Source organism: Canis lupus, chromosome 15, assembly GCF_011100685.1.
Source record: "Canis lupus familiaris isolate Mischka breed German Shepherd chromosome 15, alternate assembly UU_Cfam_GSD_1.0, whole genome shotgun sequence".
Classification (NCBI taxonomy): domain Eukaryota; kingdom Metazoa; phylum Chordata; class Mammalia; order Carnivora; family Canidae; genus Canis; species Canis lupus.
In genome coordinates this window covers 45451203-45472341 of record NC_049236.1, presented here as the reverse complement: position 1 = coordinate 45472341, position 21139 = coordinate 45451203, and the positions used below count along the sequence as shown (strand labels likewise).

The 21139-nt window shown below is 34.9% G+C and overlaps 1 protein-coding gene across 3 annotated transcripts in view; it reads left to right on the top strand.

The window, feature by feature from the left end:
• TTC29 (tetratricopeptide repeat domain 29) overlaps positions 1 to 21139 on the top strand; it is a 243319-nt gene that overhangs the window by 166853 nt on the left and 55327 nt on the right. Inside the window, exon 12 of one of the 3 annotated variants that reach the window (XM_038558951.1) lies at positions 20408 to 20657. The exons of the other annotated variants lie outside the window; for them this stretch is intronic. Coding sequence (XP_038414879.1) covers positions 20408 to 20478 — 71 coding nt within the window. The 3' untranslated portion in view covers positions 20479 to 20657. Of the gene's footprint in view, positions 1 to 20407; positions 20658 to 21139 lie in introns of those variants that run through there. 3 annotated transcript variants of the gene reach the window in all.

The window sequence follows — 21139 nt, the reverse complement described above, 5'->3', positions numbered from 1 at the left end:
TAATGCCAGCTTAGTTTTTCTGCATGAATATGTGATACTTCACTCATGTATGTAAGCTCGCTGAGTGGATCTTCAGATGACATTTCTCAGCAATATTATACATTCACATATGAAATATGAAAAGCACTTTAAACCAGGACATCTATTCCTTTCACAGTCTTTAGGTCTTTATTTTGAAAACAAGTGGAAGTTCTGGAACTCATCCTCCCTGCCAATTGTTATTTGTCACTTCATAGCATTTATCAGAAATAATCATCTTTTTCTCTACCGTTCCTTTCTCCCTCTAAATGTTTCGATAACTTCACATCCCCCAAAAGCTTTGCTACCCGTGTTGAAATGTTAAATAGCATGTATTCACAACCCTACAATCCTAAGTGGGATATAACAGCATCATTTTTCACTAGGTTTGCACATCACTGATTTTCACTAAACATCATCCTCCACTGTGGCATGGGTGGAATTTCTCATCATGTCCTTTGTTTTGATGCACTCTGGATACAACAGATTAGGTGACGTCTCTTTAAAGAAGGTTTTCAAAGTATCACTAAAGTGTGTGGAAATTTTTCCTTTACTCAGTTCTAAAGTGAAATGGGAAACCCGCTAAGCAGCCGTGTTACGGACCACACACGTGCAGAATCAGAATCAGGCTTCGGCCCGGCACAGCTGATGTTTGTACAGAATTGGGCTTAAGATGTCATAAAGTCACTTTGTAAAGTGTTTTCCATTTCTGCGTTTGCTTTTGCTGTGGCTGGAACAATGCTCCCCACATCAGTGGTATCACCGTAGCAAAGCCTGTCACCCCAACATTATCCTCACCCCTTAGCCAAAGTGAGCTATCCTGACTCCTATGTCCATATGTCAAAGGAATCGTCTCCCATTGATGCAGCTTCCAAAACAAAAAAAGGGACAGAATTCTCCCGTGTTCCGGAGGAAAGATGGGGTTAAAGTGGACTGTATTTCAGAAAGTGTTCGGCTGACTTGCCACGTGGGGAGAGACTGCAGTCCTAGCTAATGACTGGAAGGTGCGGAATCCTCAGGTCTCTCAGGTGGTTTCAGCCGATCAGTTTCAACAGAATGATGAAAAGGTTGAGATAAAATAAACTGACAGTTGCTACTCATCGTAGGCAGCAAGCTGTACCCAGGCAGCTGAGACCCTGGGAGCCCTCTTTTTAAACAAAGGCTTTCACTGCAGTGAGCAATGAACTCCAAATAAAAAAAAAAAAAAAATGGGGGCAGATTGGCAGCTGGTGACCGACAGGAGGAGGGAAAGGAGGGAAACTGGGAAACACAGCAATTGTTGGCTAATTAGAAGCCATTCCCACCTACTTAATACCAACCCATTAAGCAGAAAACACTTTTCATCTTTCTCTCCTGCTACACATGACATTATACTCCAATCAATAACCTCCCACTGGCTGCCTCAATGCCCACAAATGAATATACTGCAAGTTTAAGAATGCAGTAATTGATTTGGGACAGTGAAACTGCAGCTTTCACAGTATATTTTCTGAAGATACTAATGCAGTGTTTGTGATGCTTAGGTAAAATAATTACATCTGTAAACTGACAGCTGTCAAAAATGGAAAAACATAAGAGAAAACCTAAGCATGGTAGGTGTGTTTGAGTCTTAATAGCAAACAATCATGTAAATCACTACCTCCCTCCTCTTTTGGGAGAATAACTCAAATATTTGGCTTAATAAATTCACTGTCACTACCACTACCACTATTTCAACCCTCTACACCACACACACACACAATTTATAAGATGACATGTGGGAAGTATAATAAGTGTACATAAAATTATCTTGTGTTATGTTTGAGAATGATTTTAATAGAATTCTTTCATTGGTCCCACTTTTAAGCTTATGAGAATTTATCTTAACAACTCAGACTCCTGGAAATTTACCCCAACACAGTAGATAATTTTCATGTACCATTACCTTCATATTATTTTGAATAATTTTCTATCTTCTCTTTATAGGGGAGTTTGATGACTCTCAGAAACAGATCCTATCTTAAATAATATTTACATAAAAACATTTTCCCTGTTTTAGTTATGTGACTTTTATAGTTTTTTTCCCCCCTGAACCTAAATATCAGCTCCTAAATTCTATACATATTTTCTCACCCATATTAAGTCACTTCCTTCAATTCCTATACACTATTTCTGGGACATTGATGATGATGTTAGCCAAATAGTTACAGATGTTGTAGTAGGGGGTAAGAGAGAGGAAAACAGATTGTTCCTCTATGCTATGTCAAAATAAAGGAACAAATAGGATTTCAGAAACTGAGGTTTAAATTCATTTTACTAAAGGTGGTGATATGAGACTGCCTTGGAATTTCTGAATAGGAACTTCAGTAGGGAGAACTTATTAGAAATTAAGCTGGTCCAAAGAGCAGAGCATGGTGCTATGGTTTTCTGTGTGCATAAAACAAATGAGGTAAGATCCAAATTATGCTTCTATTAGGTATAAGTAAAATGGATTAAGCTTTGTAATTTATTGAAATGTGTTATTTTGGGATCCCTGGGTGGCGCAGCGGTTTGGCGCCTGCCTTTGGCCCAGGGCACGATCCTGGAGACCCAGGATTGAATCCCATGTCGGGCTCCCGGTGCATGGAGCCTGCTTCTCCCTCTGCCTGTGTCTCTGCCTCTCTCTCTCTCTCTCTCTCTGTGTGTGTGACTATCATAAATAAATAAAAATTAAAAAAAAAAAGAAATGTGTTATTTTAAGGCACATATTTCAAACACAGCTTTGATTACCAAAGTGTTTCCTGGTACTGCCAAACTTTTATAGAACAGACAATGAGCACCCCTGCATTATACCTTACACATACCCTTAGGGTGAGAGGGGACTTCTAAAGATAGCACATTGGAGGAAGAGGAAGAAAGAGAGGGAGAGTCTTCTTGCTTTAAAATACTGACCTAATTCCAAAACACAGTCCCACTCATCAGTTTTATTTCTCAGAAGAATTGCAGCTACTGATATCAAGCTTTATAAGTAATTAGTAGGAACATTCTTTCAGTCTCCTCAGCCTATCAAATTTACTATTTCAATTGAAAGTATGTGTGTATTGTCATATCAACCATTGGTAAAATAGAAATAATATCAAAAGTATTAATAAGGCTTTAAGATCTTTAAGGTATATTAACAGCAATGTGAATAGAAATTAGCAAGTCTTTTATTGGTAAACTGTAGTTTTGATTTTGAAATCTATAGTTTAAGAAGCATGTGAAAGCATTGAGAGTGATTTATCTAGTTATAATGAAGAAGAATTAGTTGGAAAATGTGACACATAATTAAAGGTTGAGACTAATTTGGACAGTGGGGAAAGATTCTCTAATTATTTAATAACTGTCTTCAAGGGAAGCCTGGGTGGCTCAGTGGTTGAGCATCTGCCTTTGGCTCAGGGCGTGACCCCGGGGTCCTGGGATGAGTCCTGCACCAGACTCTCCACAGGGAGCCTGCTTCTCCTCCTATGTCTCTACCTCTCTGTGTCTCTCATGAATAAATAAATAAAATCTTAAAAAAAAAATAACTGTCTTCAAGCAGATGGCATTAAAGAAAGTATACTTTAACGAGTACCCTCCGTAGTCTCAGAGGACAAAACAGAAGAAAATGAATTTACTATTCTAGAGTAGCAGAAATACCTCACTTAACCGTCAGGCAAACTTTGGTGACTTGAACAAACCTAACATTTACTTTGCTGCTGTTGCTTGAGGCAATTGCAGGCTACTTTACAGAAGAGTATTTTACCTCTCAATAAGTGTATTAAAAACAAGGCCGCATGTTATAAACAGACACAATGAAAACATCAGTAAACAACAATAGCTGAAAATAAAAAGATTCACACACATACACAAAGCCATTCATATAAGCAGTCAGCAGTGTGGGGCCACTTTATATGGGAACAAGGAGATCTTACAAACTCAATGGCCTTTAACTGTATCATATAATTTTTCTATTGCTGACCCTCAACCACCAAGAAAAGATTAAATTACATTCATTTTTAGTCTGTTTAGAAATGCAGAGGAATTTTAAGGAAATTTTCCTTTGTAGAACTCTAGTGATATAAGACTCCCAAGACTTCTAGTTCAGTCTCCATATTTGCTTTAAAATAACATATTTGAATCAACTTGTAAAGCTCTGGACCAGCTCTGAACTCTAATTAGTTCAGTCTCAAGTGAAGAAACTTTAATTTATAGGAAGTGAAATGTCCAGGCCAGACAGAGTAAGTGGCAGGGTCAGAACTGAAATGCATATCTACAATGAGCACATCTCACCCGCCTTCCATTTTACTGTATTGCCTGTAACCATTCCACCATTTTTTATTTTGTTTTTAGTTTTGGTACCTTAGTGGAGTAAATTTAAGTTGCCTAAAAAGTCTACCCTCTACCGTCTAGAAAGATGTTGGAAAAATGAGCAGATGCTATATTCGATCACAAATTTAAGCTACTTTGTTAATTTTTCAATCTACTTCACGAGTCTTTAGGTAGCATAGGAATAGAAATGAGTCTAAGTGGCTAGTTAAAAATACCATTTGATAGTAGGGTCCAGGGTTAATTGCTCTTATACTTTCATTAGTCTATGGATCCTATTTTTCCCTTCTTATCTTTTGAAAGAATAATTAAGATGTTTGTAAAATGTGTCATGCTGTACCCTAAAACAAATGGTATTATTTACCACAAATAGAAAAGACAACTATCAGAGACATTACTATGATACTAAAAATAAGAAGCCTGCCCCTTACACTTTAGGGAGGAAGCAGTTAGTGCTCTATCTTCACTTGGTTTTCAGCAGCTTTCTCAGCTGAGAAACACCCAAAATATCACAAACAGTTGAAACCATCAACTCTACTAATGCACCTTTTAAACAACTACCTTTTCCCAGAACAGATAGTGAGGTTATGTGAAGGCATAGCAGATTATTTTGGTTTTACATTTTGCAATGAAACCTCTTCCTATGGTGCCTCAAAGAAAAGTACTAATGGGTGAGTGTTTGTCATCTTCCTTCCTCCTCCTCATACCTGCTCAGTTTCGCTCCCCCTTTTCCTCCTCCAAACCAAAGGAAAAAGATTTTCTTTGGCTGAGGGAAAGGCTAAGTCATTTTACATAGAGGCTAAGTCTCTTCTATGTAAAAGAATGAAGAAAGTGAATGGGGAAAGAGACTAAGATGCTGAGCCAGAGAGAGAAGTTGGTGTGACAGAGTCATGGGGCAATGTGGAAAGAGTAAAGGAACAGTGCAAGAAAGGAAGTGGGAGACAGTGTTGTGGTATGTTGGATTATGAATGAATCTATGTTAATGTTATATGAAAAAGGCAAGGATTTGAATTATACTTTATCTGCTTTTGTTGTTTGGACCATGTTTCCCCCCTTGGAATAAAACCATGAGACTGGACCGCTCGGGTTTCCAGGTTAATAAAGTCTTTTCAGGTTATCTGTTTCAACTCAAAACTTTTTCTTTTCTCTTTTTCTTTCTTTCTCTCTCTCTCTTTTTTTTTTTTTCTCTTGTTAACTTGGGTCCCCATGGTGTTAAAATCTTTGGTCGTTTTAAATAAGACAAAGTTCCTTGCCTTCAGGCTTGTATATTCTATACTAAATAGTCATTCATAGCAAAGTAATAACTACAGAATAAATTGTTCTGAATTTGTTGTTTTCTGTTCTCCTAGACATTTCCCTAGTATTATAGGGTTGTTTTAAAAACAACAAAACACTATCATGAACAGCATTTTACATCATAAGATAGATTACATTGACATAAGAAAAAGACTTTCATCATCAGTCACTATCATTTCTTACTAACCAAAACAGTGAGCTCATTGTTGCATCCAATGTGGTATTCCCTAACTTATTTCTCTGTAAGTTTCTCCAGCACAGTAACCTCAGAAAGCTAGTTACATAATAAATGTTGTATTTCTTAAGTAACTTCACAGGAATGTAATTAACAATCATTTTATCTTGGTATTTATTTTACTTTTTCGCTTCTCTTGATAATTAATGCACTTTCAATTATCCATTAATTTTAAATAACATTTTCCTGTGAATGGCCAAGGCATAGCTTAATATCTATAAAATAATGAAATGAATATTTTAAAGTGGTTGCTTTCTGCAAAAAGGTGTCAGGGAAGTGACCATTAGGAGACAAAATAAGAATACAGTGTAAAAGAAGTGAAGAAATGTACTACAAAATAGTAGAAGTTACAGTGTCTTCTGTGTGTATTAAATCAGAACTTCAGAATTTAACTTGTAGAGGGGTGTCTGGGTGGCTCAGTCAGTTAAGCGTCTGCCTTCAGCCCAGGTCATGATCCCAGGGTCTGGGACTGAGCCCTGCATTAGGCTCCCTGCTTAGGGGGACCCTGCTTCTCCTTTTCCCTAGGCCCCTCCCACCTAACCTCCTGGCTTATGGGCTCTCTCTCTGTCTCTCTCTCTCATTCTTGCTCATTCTCTTTCTCAAATAAATAAATATGTTTAAAAGACTTTTAAAAAGGAAATTAACTTGTAAAAGTAAAAATAAAGATACAGAATTTATAATTAATCAAATGATTAATTTGCAATTTGCAAATAAACTAAAGATTCTCTTTTGAATGAGGGTTTACATCTAAAAAAATGTCATTGTGGGGGGATGGAGTAACTGAGTGACAGGCACTAAGGAGGACACCTGATGAGATGAGCACTGAGTGTTATACTCTATGTTGGCACATTGAATTTAAATAAAATATTTTAAATAAAATAAAATGAAATGATGTCATTGTAGGTACCATGTTTTTTGTTGGCTAGACAGCATGTTTAATAACTGCTTCTGTTTTGTCTTTTAGTTTGTTTGCTTTCCAGTAGCAACTGGTCTGGAAATTTGCTTGTGGTTATTATTTTTGTTTTCTGTTTATTAAAAATTAAAAGTCAGGATTTTCTTAGCTATCAGAATTCTCATTTAGTTTACCATTGAATTTCTTCTACTGTTGAATTTATTTAATAATCCATACATGTATAAAAAAAACCCGGAGAGAGGCACTGAATGTGCACAGCTAGGTGGATTTCATTTCCTAAAGATACCAAGTGAAAACATTTCGAAATACTACTGTGATAAAATCTCATTTTCTGGTAGTCCTATACCAGAGGTGAATAATTTGAGATAATGCAGTATTGGAGTAACATGTTAGTGAACCTTGCTTGTAATGAAGTCCTACTGAACCCCAAATATAGTGCGTGGGTTTTATATAAAACCCACTGTTTGCTTTTATTGAGTAAATCTTTCATAATATAGTCCTTACATTAACTTAATACTGTGCCAAGCAAACTTTACAGTCTACCAATGTATCATATACATTTCAAGATTTTAGTCTTAAACTATAAAATTACATGTGTTTTCAACCATCATTTGTTTAGAGATATTGGAGTTCAGCCACATTTTTTATTGTGTCTTCAAAATCTCAGCTTCAGGAATGTACAAGGAAAGGAATCTTCAGTCAGAGCTTGATTCTTCCAATCCCTCTTCTCAAAGTTAATATGAAAGTTAACTCATTTCAATATGATGTAATCTCCAGGGTTTTATATATATATATAAATTTTCTTTGGAAAGATATCAAGCTCTCTAATACTGGATTATCCAACTTAGTAATTTTTCCGTTCACATCTGGTTATATATTTCATTGCACTCCATTTTTTGTTCCAAACACTATATTGTCTAATTTATTTCTGAGTACATGATATTATTTCGAGAAGGGGAGGACGTATTTTTATAATAAAGCATGTCTACTGCCATTTTATCTTTTTTTTATAAACCACATTACCGGGATCCCTGGGTGGCGCAGCGGTTTGGCGCCTGCCTTTGGCCCAGGGCGCGATCCTGGAGACCCAGGATCGAATCCCACATCGGGCTTCCGGTGCATGGAGCCTGCTTCTCCCTCTGCCTGTGTCTCTGCCTCTCTCTCTTTCTCTCTCTGTGACTATCATAAATAAATAAAAATAAAAAAAATAAAATAAATAAACCACATTACCTTTCTTGTGTACTTTATATTGCACCTCAAATCCAAGATTGTCACGATATTTTGTTTTGAGACTCATGCAGTTCAATTTCCTAAGGTGCAATCAAAAGAAGTTATTTATAATAAAACAATGGATTCTATTGTTCCATTTTGTAATTTGTTACATGGGCAAATCATTCCAACTTTACAGGACTATTAAAAGAATTGAGTGTGAAAAACCCAGTACAGTGAGATATACATGTATATTTAATATAAAAAATATTAGGGACGCCTGGGTGGCTCAGCAGTTGAGTGTCTGCCTTTGGCTCAGGGCGTGATCCTGGGGTCCTGGGATCGAGTCCCACATCAGTCTCCCTGCGTGGAGCCTGCTTCTCCCTCTGCCTGTCTCTCTCTCTCTTTCTCTCTCTCTCTCTCTCTCGTAAATAAATAAATAAAATCTTTAAATATATATATATATACACACACATATATATAATATTAAATAAATATTTAGTGCAGCAGTTTAAGAGGTGGACTCCAGAAAAGGCAAATTTAGAGCTATGAGAAACCTCAGACAGTAGAAGCATAAACTATCCCAAGGAAGAGCACTTAGCTCTACAGAGAAAGAAATTCCTACTGGTATTGTCCACTATGTATGCGCCTGAATGTCTCATCTTATTTGCCCAAATGGGACCCATGATCCCTGGAAGAGAGCTGCAAACTGCTGGCCTCAACAGATTGCACAATAGAACATGCTTCTTATTTTTGTTCTTACTAAACAGTGTAAGCAATTTAAAGAATAAGAATGTGTCTTTATAATGCAGGAAATTAAGGTCCTCATAACATCTACACATTCACACCAAGTTTAGAAAGGTTTATTCAGAAAATTAATCATTTGACCATGTTATACCCATTAAGATTCCTAACTCTGTGTATTACACTGTGGTCTCCACTCATGCATTCACTATGACTGAAAAATACTTTTTTTTTTTCATTCATCTACAAAGATTTACTGACTACCAGTTATGTGCTAGGGAGTCTTTTCTAGGCATGGGGGTTACAGTGTTGAAAAATTCAATGCATTTGAACACGCACAGCAAATAAATAGGTAAGATCCTTTCAGAGAGTAGCAGTTTTCCTGCAGAAAGTGGTGTGTGAGATGGGGAGAAGCCATGGAGAGCACGGAGTTACTTTGAAGTAGGGGTGAAATGGGTTGTCTCAGCCCATGAGGCAAGGTTTCCCTTTATTGCTTCACAATGGATTCCTGAAAAGTACTTTTAAAAAGAATGTTCCATGAAGTTTAATTTGGGGGAAGCAGGTCAATTTTAGCAAATCTGGAAATTTTATATCTTTAGGATTGCCCTTTCACAACTGTTTAAATTCAATTAAAATATTGTAAAAGTTCTACTGCAAAGCATACTGTCACATTTATTTCAAATGGGAGGATTTAAGAAAGAAGTAGAAGGAAGGTAACTTTATGTTTTAAACATTTCCTTTTATCTCCCATACTGAAAATTGATACACATTTAAATGTTCTTTGCTTTCTCTTAAAGCTAAAATTTTGAGTTAGAATTGTGTTTACTATCATTGACATTTCAAAGAAAAGTAAATATATATATATATATATATATATATATAATACTTTCAAATTGTAAAATATTCCAATTTTTTAGAACTTCTACAGGTCTAGAATCCCAAGTAGCTATAAATGTCATTACTAAGTCGGGTGGGGGTGAAATATAACATCTTATCCGCCAAAAAGATTATTTGAATGTAGTGTTGAATTTAAGATTCACTTTCTAGCTTCAGCTATCTAGTTATAAGAGGCTCTAAAAGCAGTGGAAATAGCAGGTGGTTCCATCTACATGAAAACCTATAAATTCAACCTTATTTTGACTACCTTCCAGGATAGTCTTCCATTAAGAGGAGATTCAGAACCAATGTAAAGGAAGTAAAATGAGCCCTTGGCAGTTTCACCAATAGTTGAGAGCCAATGACTGGGGGGTAAATGTAGGGATGCCCAGACTCAACCAGATAAAGCCAACTCTACTGTAATTCTAATCTGTTCTAAAACCCCAGACTACAATGGCTATCATGGCAAAAATTAAAACATAATTGTATTATCTATTACTTTTATTGTAAACAATTAAGTCAGTATTTTAACTGCTAATAGATTTCAAGTATTATACAATGTTTAACAATGAAAGTAGCTTAAGAATGTACCACATATTTTGCTTGTATTCAATTTATAATACTATTTCAAAGCTTTTTCTAAGCTACAGTGAATTCCCTTAAAAATGTATATTGCTTCTATTTATGATGTCAAACTACACCTAAACACTAGGATTGCTAAAAATTATTTGGGAACATTGGAAAATTTATGGAAAGGAATCAAATTATTAAGGAAACACTATCAATTATAACTGGGAATATTTCATTTAAGTTGGAAATAAATGATTACTATAAAATCTTTTTCAAAAGCTCTCATACAATAATTCTGAAATGAGACATTTATTTTATTCTTGTATTTATACATCATCTTTACAGGGATTCTAAGCAGGTTATATTGGGACCAAATATACTTTGGATTTAAGTTCTTCCTCTCATTGTTCAGAGCTGTTGTTTGCCCAGCCTATAAATTTTAGAACAGCATTTCAAAACTGTTTTTTACGAAGTCAGTCTTTGTTGTTCATCATTTCTAGTAGCAAACTCAATATACAGCCTACTTATTTTCTGATTTAGAAGTGTGTGCTCACATATGTACAGATGGAAACATGGGGTATAATTGTGACTGGATGTGATATGGTTGTTGCTGTTTGGTCTGTGTGCATGTGCAGCTGCTGTTCTGCAACAGAGAATCTGTAAGAATCTAAACATGCAAAATACAGAAAGCAAAGTGGAAAAGATATTTTTCAACTTAATTTCCACCAAGAGAAAATCAAATAAAAAGAAAGAGCAAATGGCATAGTCTGAAAATTTGGCTGGCATCAAGGTGGTGGCACAGATATGATGATAAAGAGAAGCAGACAGAAACTTGAGATATATTTTTGTACAGAACCAGCACATGATAGATTATATTTAAGGATGAATAGAGAAATTAAGGATGAATCCTATATTGCTGTCTTGAGCAACTGAGTGGAAATGATTCTGACTGGAAAAAATCAAGGATTCTCTTTGGGATGTGTTATGTTTTAGATGTTATAGTTGTTATTAGATAGATCTTCAACTACAGACCTCAAACAGGAGTTGGATATGTAAATGTGGAGCTCAGAGGGGAGGCCTGGGCTACAGACATGGATTTGAGAGTCACAGTTTATAGAGAGCATTGAAGCAGTGGCACTTCACAAAATAGCCTTGAGAGAGTATAAAGAGAAGAGGGAAATATGGTCAAGGTCTCAGACCAGGGTCATTCTACAAGTGAAAATTGGGTTCTAAAGGAGCAGCTAACAGTGGAGGGCAGAAAAAAAGCACAGATGACTACATATCCATGAAACAGTTTACTTCCATTGAAATGTGGAACAAATATTTTTAAAGACTTTAAAAGTGAATGACTAAGCTGGCAAAAAAATAAATAAATAAGGAAAATACCTATGGGCCTAAAATATAATATTCTCTTTTATGCTTGAGAAACAGCAAAGAAATCATTTTGGCTTCAGAGAAGTGAACAGGAAGATAGGGGATAGGATATGAGGTCCCAGAATTCATGGCTGGGTTAAGATGGGAATAATCCAATAGAAATGGAAGAAATTATGGTGAAAACAGTGAGACATGTTGAAGCGATATTCTTGTTTAGACAAGAGAGAATGAGATCTATTACACAAATAGCAAAGATGGCCTTTGATGGCAGCATGGACACATCTCCATTGAAACAAGAGTGTGGGCACACAGCAGGTTAGGTGAGTAGATATGTTGGAAGTTTATCAAAGTTATCTTTAAATGTCCCTAGTTTTCTTAATGAAATAAATATCATTAAATATCATAATATCAATAATAAATAAATATCTAGAGATCAGATTGGCAGTTGTAAGAAAAAAAAGAAGGTATGAAATTATTTTCTTAAAGAATGAAAGAGTATGGGAACTAGGTCAATACATGATTATTCCAAAGCAAATCTAGTGGGCTACATGAGGTTAATGTTCATGAAATATAAAGACTAGTCAGCATTTTTGTGGTTTCCTCAAACCAAATTAAGCTATTCTCTAGTGCAGGGTGCCAAGTATGAAGATAATTGGACTTGGCTAGGGTTTGAGTTTACCAAGTAAGTACACAAAATTTTTTTAAGAAATCAAAGGAAAAATTTTAAAGTGTATGTCAAGGAACAAAAAATATGATAAATAATAAAATATTTTTAAAACTGCAATAGAGGAGTGCCTGGGTGACTCAGTTGATTAAGCATCTGACTCTTGGTTTCAGCTCAGGTCATGATCTGATGGGTTGTGGGATCAAGCCCCATGTTGGGTTCTGTGCTCTGCAGGGAGTCTGTGTGAGGGTTTTGCCCTCTGCCCCTCCCCACACTGGTTCTCTCTCTCTCAAATAAATAAATAAAACTTTAAAAAATAAACCTGCAATAGATGTGCTAAGCATGAGATGATATCCAGCTAAATGGAGAATTGATAAAATGAAAAATAGCTCTAAAGAAAATACCAGAATAGAACATGTTAAAAAACAAAGGAGAAGGACAATATAGACTACTGTTTAAGAATCACAAAAAAAGTAGAGTAAAAATGTCCAACATATAATAACTGGAGTTACATAGTGGAAAACGAGAGAGAAGCAACACCTTAAAGCTATCATGGCTGAGAATTGCAGAGAAACGAGTGCTCACATGTAACAAGCACATCATATTACAAGCAAACTAAATAAAAAGAAATCTATGATTTGGATACATAAAACTGCAGAATACCAAAGATTAAAGCAAAGATCTTAAAAGTGACTGAAAAGAAAAGAAAAAAAAGAATTATCTTTAGGGAATGAAAGATTCAGTTAGCCACAAATAACAACAATGGAAGTTAAGAAGCAATGGACTAATATTTTTAATATAATGAGAGAAATCACAATCAATCAAGAAATATAAATTCAGTGAAACTATCAAGAACAAAGGCAGAAGACTTTTGGATTAAAAAAATCAATCTAAAAAAAATAAATAAATAAAAATAAAAAAAATAAAAAAATCAATCTACTGCTCACAGAACCATACTAAAGTAAGTCCTAAAGTAGATACTAAAGGATAAAAGAATACAATCTCAGAAGGTTTGAAATTCAAGAAACAATAGTGAGAAAAAGATACACAAATAAGTAAATCTAAATCGTTAAGTACTTCCAAACATTTTTTAAAAAAGAAAAATTATAAAATTCAATTTGAGAGATTTAAAAAAGATGGAAAATTTCTAAGCAGTAATTACATATATTTCAGGATGGGATGGTAGGTTAAACATATTAATTTACTTTCAGCTTTTTTTAAATCTTTTTATCTTTTAAGTAGGCTCCATGTGGAGCCAAACATGGGGCTTGAAGACCCTGAGATCAACACCTGAGCTGAGATCAAGAATCAGATACTTAATGAACTGAACCACCAAGGTGCTCCTACTTCCAGCTTTTTAAACTACATTATATATCATATCTAAAATAACAACTAAAAGAAATAGATCAGTGGAGGGGAAGAAAGAAATGGGGTGAAAAAGCCCAGACAAACCAAAAATAGGGAAAAGAGGAAAAAATAAAACACAGGAAGTATTAGAACAAATAAAAGGCATTAAATAATACACTAAAAATAAACCCATAGTAGCAATGAATACAAATTTATTAAGTTATTAAACTATCTTGTGCACTATAAAGGCAGAGGTTAGGACCACCTGAGTGAGGCAGTCATCCTCACTTGGTTAAGCGATCTCTTGGTTTTGACTCAGGTTGCAATCTCAGGGATGTGGATGGAGTCCCCAACTGGGCTCCATACTCAGTAAGGAGTCAGCTTAGGTTTCTCTCTCCCTCTCCCTCTGCTCCTCCCCCATCTCCCCTCCCTGTGCTCGCTCTCTCTCTCTCTCTCTCTCGGTCTCTCTCTCTCTCTCTCTCAAATAAATAAGTAAATCTTTAAAAGAAATCAAACTGAATTAAACAAATGGTATATGGTATTTACAAGAAACATATATAAAACAAGAAAGGCTGAAATATAAAAGAATGGGAAAAGATATACACAAAAATACTAAAGAAAGCAATGTAGTTTTTATTAGATAAAATAGGCTTTTAAAGCAAAATCATTGGGGACAGAAAGTTACTAATGACAAAAGATTCAATTCATCAGGAAGATATAACATTCAAAGTGTAAAGTTGCCTAATATCAAAGCATGTTAATGTATAAAATGAAAATAGAATCAACAAGGAGAAATTTCAATTCTACCAACCTAGTAAAAAATCTTCACATTCCTTTATTGGTAATTGATGGATTAAGCAATCCAAAATATCTGCAAAAGTAAAGATTTGAACAAACAAAAATTTTAAGTGATGTAATGAACACATGAAACTATATCTAATAGGGGAAAATATGCAATATTTTCAAGCATATATAAAATAGTTTTTAAAATTAATGTACATGAAATGAACCTTGATAGAATCCATAGGACTGATATCATACAGACCATGATTGCTGTCCACAGAGCAATTAAGTTAGAATAACTTAAACAAAAGCTTGTTTGGAAAATTGTGAAATATTTCTAAATAGCTTTTTCAAAAAAAAAAAAAAAGAAGGGAAATCAATAATTTCTTAGTACTGAATAACTGAAAATACCAAAAGTAATGAAATGGAGCTAAAGCAACTCATAAAGTTAAACTTATAACCTTGGATATTGTATTAAGAAAGAGGTAGTATGTACATTAATGAGCTAAACATACAAATCTATGTTTGTAGCAAAACATACAAATTAAGAAGTTAGAATAATAGAGTAAACCTAAATGAAGTAAAAGAGAAGAAATAGTAAAGAAAAGAATAGAAATTAATGAATAGATTACAAAGAAAAAAGGGAAGTATAATTAATAACTTAATTTGTGTGTCCACCGAGAGAGTCCTAGGACTCAGTATGGCCAGCTCCCCATTTGACATATTTTCAGTGATATCTAATAGCCATTTGAATCTCATTGTGATTTATTTCATCCCCACACACCCATCCCACACCCCTAGACTTGCTCCTAGAACAATCTTCTCTCAGTTAAATGATAAATTTATTCTTCTGGTTTCTCAAGGCAAAACCCTTGGAGTCATCTTGACCTCTTTTTCCCACATCCAGTTAGTAAACAAAACCTATTGGCGCCTTCACCATTTTGGTAGCTCAGGGATTCTCTAAAGTGGAGAAACCTCACGTCCATTCTATCCTATTCTATCTCAAAGATACCATATATTGGAGTTACAGAGCTTAGACTCTAGCAGGACAAAAAAAAAAGAATGAGAAACTTAAGAAATTGGGGCTAGAGAAGAAAGGATTGGAAAAGACCGAGTGAATGAAGGGTAAACAGCCTACTGTAAAGTAATGGGAAGGAAATGGGAAAATTATGTGGGTATTTACTCTATGCTTTCTAAATACCATCTTAGTTATTAGAATAAATGCATCTTTTTTTTTTCTCATTTAAAACTTCTCTGCTCAGAGATGCCTGGGTGGCTCAGCAGTTTAGCACCTGCCTTCAGCTCAGGGCGTGATCCTGGGGTCCTGGGATGGAGTCCCACATCGGGATCTCTGCAGGGAGCCTGCTTCTCCCTCTGCCTGTGTCTCTGCCTCTCTCTGTGTGTCTCTTATGAATTAATAAATAAAATCTTTTAAAAATTAAAAACATTTTAAAATTCAAAAGAAAAGTCAGGTGGTGTATGAAGAAACAACTGGGGTCTAGTCCTGGCTCTACCACCTGGTGGATGGGTTGGCAGAGGCACTACAACTCTGTGCTTCAGGTTTACTTTTGATAATGGGGGTGAACTTCATGTGATCACAGAAGTATCTTCTGCCTCAGAGAGGCCGTGATTCCAGGAGAACAGAAGAGGGAAGGCAGTAGCACTTTACACCTATAATTTACCCAGGAAAGCTGGTAGGTGCTTTGAGTTGCAAACCAGAAGCTTGGTATAAAGTACATTTATCATTACACTTGTTAGAGTGAGATATTTCTGTGTCTCACCTCTGTGAAGTCTGGCTTATGAAAATGTCCCAGCTTGCTTGAAGTCGGATACAAAAGGAGAATACTGACATTTTGTATTTTAATCCTGTGCCCTTCCTATACCCAACCATCTTTAAAGGATGTTTTAGCAAAATTATCTCCTTTTATGAGTTCCACATTTAAAGTTTTTCAGTTGAGAGAAATTTCAAAATATAAACTGTTTCTTTAAAAACAATTATCTCTTTAAAAATATAAAAAATGGAAAATCTGCTTTGAAAGGAAAATATTCCATAATTAAATGAGCCATTTCCAAAAATACTAAGCTAATGAGATACAAAACTTTTGTCAATACAGTTACACTCAAGGACATTTTAAATATTTTTGAAATATCACCATCATTTGAATTTGCTGCTCACGTTTACAGGTATACTTATCAGTTTTATTAGAAACATCTGAACAACATATAGCCTTTGACCAAAAATTGACCATAAAACTAAGAACTAAAGTCCACGCATTTCTTTTAATAATGAAGGCTTAGCTCTCTGCTCCTGGGCATATTCACATAATGTGCCTGTAAGCTCTGTTCTGTATCCAAAATTATGATTAGTATATTTAATCAATGGTTTCTGTCCTTATTGGGGCTCTCAACAGATCAAAATGGTATGTGCTAATTGGACATAATAACTGCTAAGACTTTAGAGCTAATATAAAATAATGACTCACATTTATTGAGCCCTTACACATTAGACCCTATGCTAAGCAATTTCTATGCAGCATCCCTTTTATTCCTACAAAGATATTACAAGTTAGGTACAGGTAAGGTTCTTAGTGGCAGGAAACTTGGCTGTCTATCCTATTCACTGCTGTGAGCAACACTGCCTGGCACTGAGTAGGCTTTGAATGTATTTAACAAATAAATGAGCAAATATCATTGTGACTGTTTTAGACAACAAAAGCTGAGGTTTAGGGAGATTAGGAGATGTGCTAGTTAGTGACTGAGCAGGAATCAAAACCCAGGTTTGAGTGCAAAATCCATGCTTTGAGCTACTCTCTTTGCCGTATTTGGTCACTGATCCCAAGTTTTCTGAATTTGAAGGATGTTATCTCATGTTAGATTAGGCTTAGTTTTGAATTCCTTGAAGATCAGAATTTAGCTAAGTATATTTCTGTTGAGCAGTTATAATTTACATAAGTCAAAGAAATTACAGACGTGCTCAAGAAAACACTTGCCCCTAATTCCTTAAATATAAAAGATCCTCTTTTTTAAAAAATGAAAATCTTTCCCATCAAGGCAGTAATACAAAACTGATATGAAGTTGAGAACTAGAATTATAAGCTTGAAATGACCTTGAAAAGTCTAGATTTTTTTCCCAGTGCCTCCACTTGCTGAACAAATCCTACACCTTCTCTAAGTTTGCCTTTGAATACATCCTTAATTCCTTCAGAGGAGTTGTAACAGACACAAAAAGCTTTGAAAAAGTTTAAAGCACAAAGTGCATGTTATGTTTATTTTTATTGTATTTAGTTCATTATTTGAACATCAACATTAGCCTCATTTTAAATGACCTAGAATGTGCAGTGTAATTTATTTAGAATTTATGAAATCAACTGAAGATATAAAAGCTCTTTAAACTATATGAGGAATAACAGAAAAGTATCTGAATAAAAGCCAGTTCTGATTCGTTTCTCTGTGACACTGATTACCAGCCCATGTGTAACTAAGTTGGTGATTGGAACTGGGACATACCCACTATCTGACAATACCTTTGTCCTGTCCTGCTTAAATCACAGCAGAAATTGAGACTTTCTTTTTAATGACATGTAAAGTGCTTTTGAATCAACATCTTTATTTGGGGCACACATGAAAAATGTACCTTTACATATTATTGTGTATCTTTTTTATAGTATCTAAAAGCTAGAAATAACCAATGGTGGACATTTACACTGCCTTTCACTATTATACTTTTTGTAATTATACCTCAATAAAATCCTATAATTCACTAAGAAAGAAATCATTTTAAGTCCTCAAAATCAGAAAAATATTCTAAATGTGTTTTAAAAGCTTGAGTATTTGACTTTATCAGATACTGTAATTTGTATTGCATGTAAGTTGATGTCATCTAAAAGGAAAGTCAAAAACATTTGTAATCACTACAGCAAAACATTCATGATATTATATCTTGTATACCTTAGAATTTCAACCATAAGTACTGATACTAAGAATTTGATTCAAAACTCTGATGGTATAAGCCAATATGTAGTTTTAAAAAAAAAAAAAAGCAATTGAAGAGGAGAGAAATGCTTGAAAGCAACCGTCTTGTTGCTGAAAGTTAGGCATAGTTAATAGGTTAATTTCTGTTTATTGAATAAGAGAGCCCAATGCTGATTGATATAGTAATTTCAGTGTTTGCTATGGCAAATATTTAGCTCATTATCAGTTTTAATAGCATTTTGCAGAACAAGCCTTTTCTTGACATCTAGAAAATACTATTAAATTTCCCTGCATAGATACATTGTTATGACATGCAATAACTACTTGAATATAAAGGGGATTAATAATTTAAAAGGTGTTAACAAATTAGGGCCATCATTAAAAATAGACTTTGAACCATTTTGTAGCAAAATCAGATTGAGGTAATGCTCTGCTCTTATGATAAAGAATTACTGCATTAATTCTGCAAAGTGAACTTATTGCTCCTATTCGTCTCCAAAACCCTGGAGCATTAAAAGACAGGAAGAATGAAATGATCACTGCATTTTTTTCAGGCACAACAGCTCTAATATTTCCATCACAGTTTCACAGCTCAGCCAGCCGAGTTGTGTTAATGACGGGCGGGGGAGAAACCCTTCAAAATGTCATCTTTTTCTTTAATTTTGCTTTTAGCTTGTCCTATAAAATCGGGCCAGATTTTCCCGGACAGCTTATAATAATAAATAAAGAATCATATTTAACTTAAGTAGCATCAGTATTGACTACATGGCTTAATACTGTTTTACATCTAACTTTTTAAAATTTAATCCATGAGCCTGTTGAGGACCTTCTTTCTGCATCAGTTACCCTCCTGATGGCTGAAGTTGACTCTACTGATGGGGAGGGCTAAGTGGTGTCCTCTTCCTTCTTCACTACCTCCTGGGCATCCCTCCTAAAACTAAGCACTTTGGGATACAGAGAACAGCCCCATAGAAGTTGTTTTGTCAAGAGAAATTGAAAGCTACACTCTGCTATTTGAATCTTCAAATTTAATATTCAATTTTCTGTGCTTTTTCTTCATTTATCTTAAAAATATTATATATGATAGCATATTTGGAAAGAACTATTGTAGTTGCTGATAACTAAATTCTCCATGCAAGCTATTAATATAAACTGAAAAGAAAATGAAAATTGATGTACAAAATTGCAACTATACTGCATATGTTCATAGAATCAAGGAATATTAAAGCTGAAATAGAGCTCAAAGCTCTTTTTTTCCAACCCTCAAATTTTGAAGTTGAGGAAACTGAGGCCCAGACAGGCTAAATAGATTGCCTTAACACACCTGGCTGAGTGACTGTTAGAACCTCTGCATTGTTATTTTTGCAATATCAGTCATCCCTGAGTCTGAAATTCTCATATTGCTCAATACTACTTGAGTGCTTCATTGATTACAGCTGTAAAGTACAACAAACTTTGGATTTGGGGCCAGCTGAGCTTGAACTTGAATCACAAATTATGCACATATCCTTGAGAAAAATCACTTGACCTCAGTTTCCTCATCCACTAACTGTAGATACTAATACCCTACTTCAGAGGTGCCCTGTGAATTAACTAGTTTTATATATGTGTAAGCACCATAAACTATAAATCTTTATACAAATAATAAGTCATTATCATTAAGAAGGAATGTCTGCTTCCACTAAATTAAGGCATTTTGTTATCTAGGAGGGGAATTATTAGTTAGCCAGCACATTAACAAGGCCTTGAGGCAATGGGACAAAACAATACGTTTTCATTTGGGGGAGAAGAAAGGTAGAGAAAGATCTAAGGCATTGGCAATTAGAGCAAAACTGTAAGGCACCAAGGGCAGTTGTTAAAAATAGCAGAGAGAAAATGGAGGAGATGAGGAGCTCTATTTTACATTGAGAAAATGGAGGTTTGGAGAGGGTAAGTAATTGGACCTCAGTGACCCAGCCAGAAGGTGATAGAAGCAGGACTGAAACCGGCGGCTCTCTGATTCCAAAGATTAACTACCAGGAGATTGATTTACAGTATCATAAATAGGACAAAATTTTGATTTAAGACCTTCAGAGAACATTCTTTTTTTTTTTTTTGTCAGAAGCTAGAGGTGAAACCTATTATGACGGAAACCTAAGGATGCACCAGAGATCCATGATACCAACTTGCTAAAACAATGGTGGACAAAAGGTTTAATTTACAGCATGATTCTGGGAATGATTCTGAAAGGATTCTGATTGGAATTTGTCAACGATCTTTTTAACCTTTGAAAATTAAGTACTGAATAACTTATAAATGTTTAGTTCCAATAACATCAACTTACCCACCAAGGCTTCTTATCAATTCTCATTCCTTCTAATAGTCTCTCCTCATTTAACTAGAGGCTCTGTTTCCTTCTTGGATTATAAATTGATTGTGAGTAAAAATCACTTAAGAATTCATTAAACCTTGTGATTTCATCCTTTGCCTAAGATCCCATAAAACCTAATGCTGAAGTATATTCATAGTGTTACTTAACCCAGGTTTGAAAATCATTGCAATGGGATTTAGCAGTATGAGACTAATGGTTTTATCACAAACCCACTTTTAAAAAAATACTAGCTCAGTTTTCTGGTTAATTTTCTTTTACCAGGCAGGTAGTCCACATGCAATAATAAATATGTTATTAAAACATTCTATTTATTTATGATATGTAGTCCTACCTATCCCACCCAAACAACAAAGCCTCTTCAGCCACTATCAATGCCAAAATAAAAAGAATTATGTTTATCTTTGAGAATCCTTATTGGTATAGAAATAAAGAGAAGCAGCCATGAAAATACTAACAAAAGGA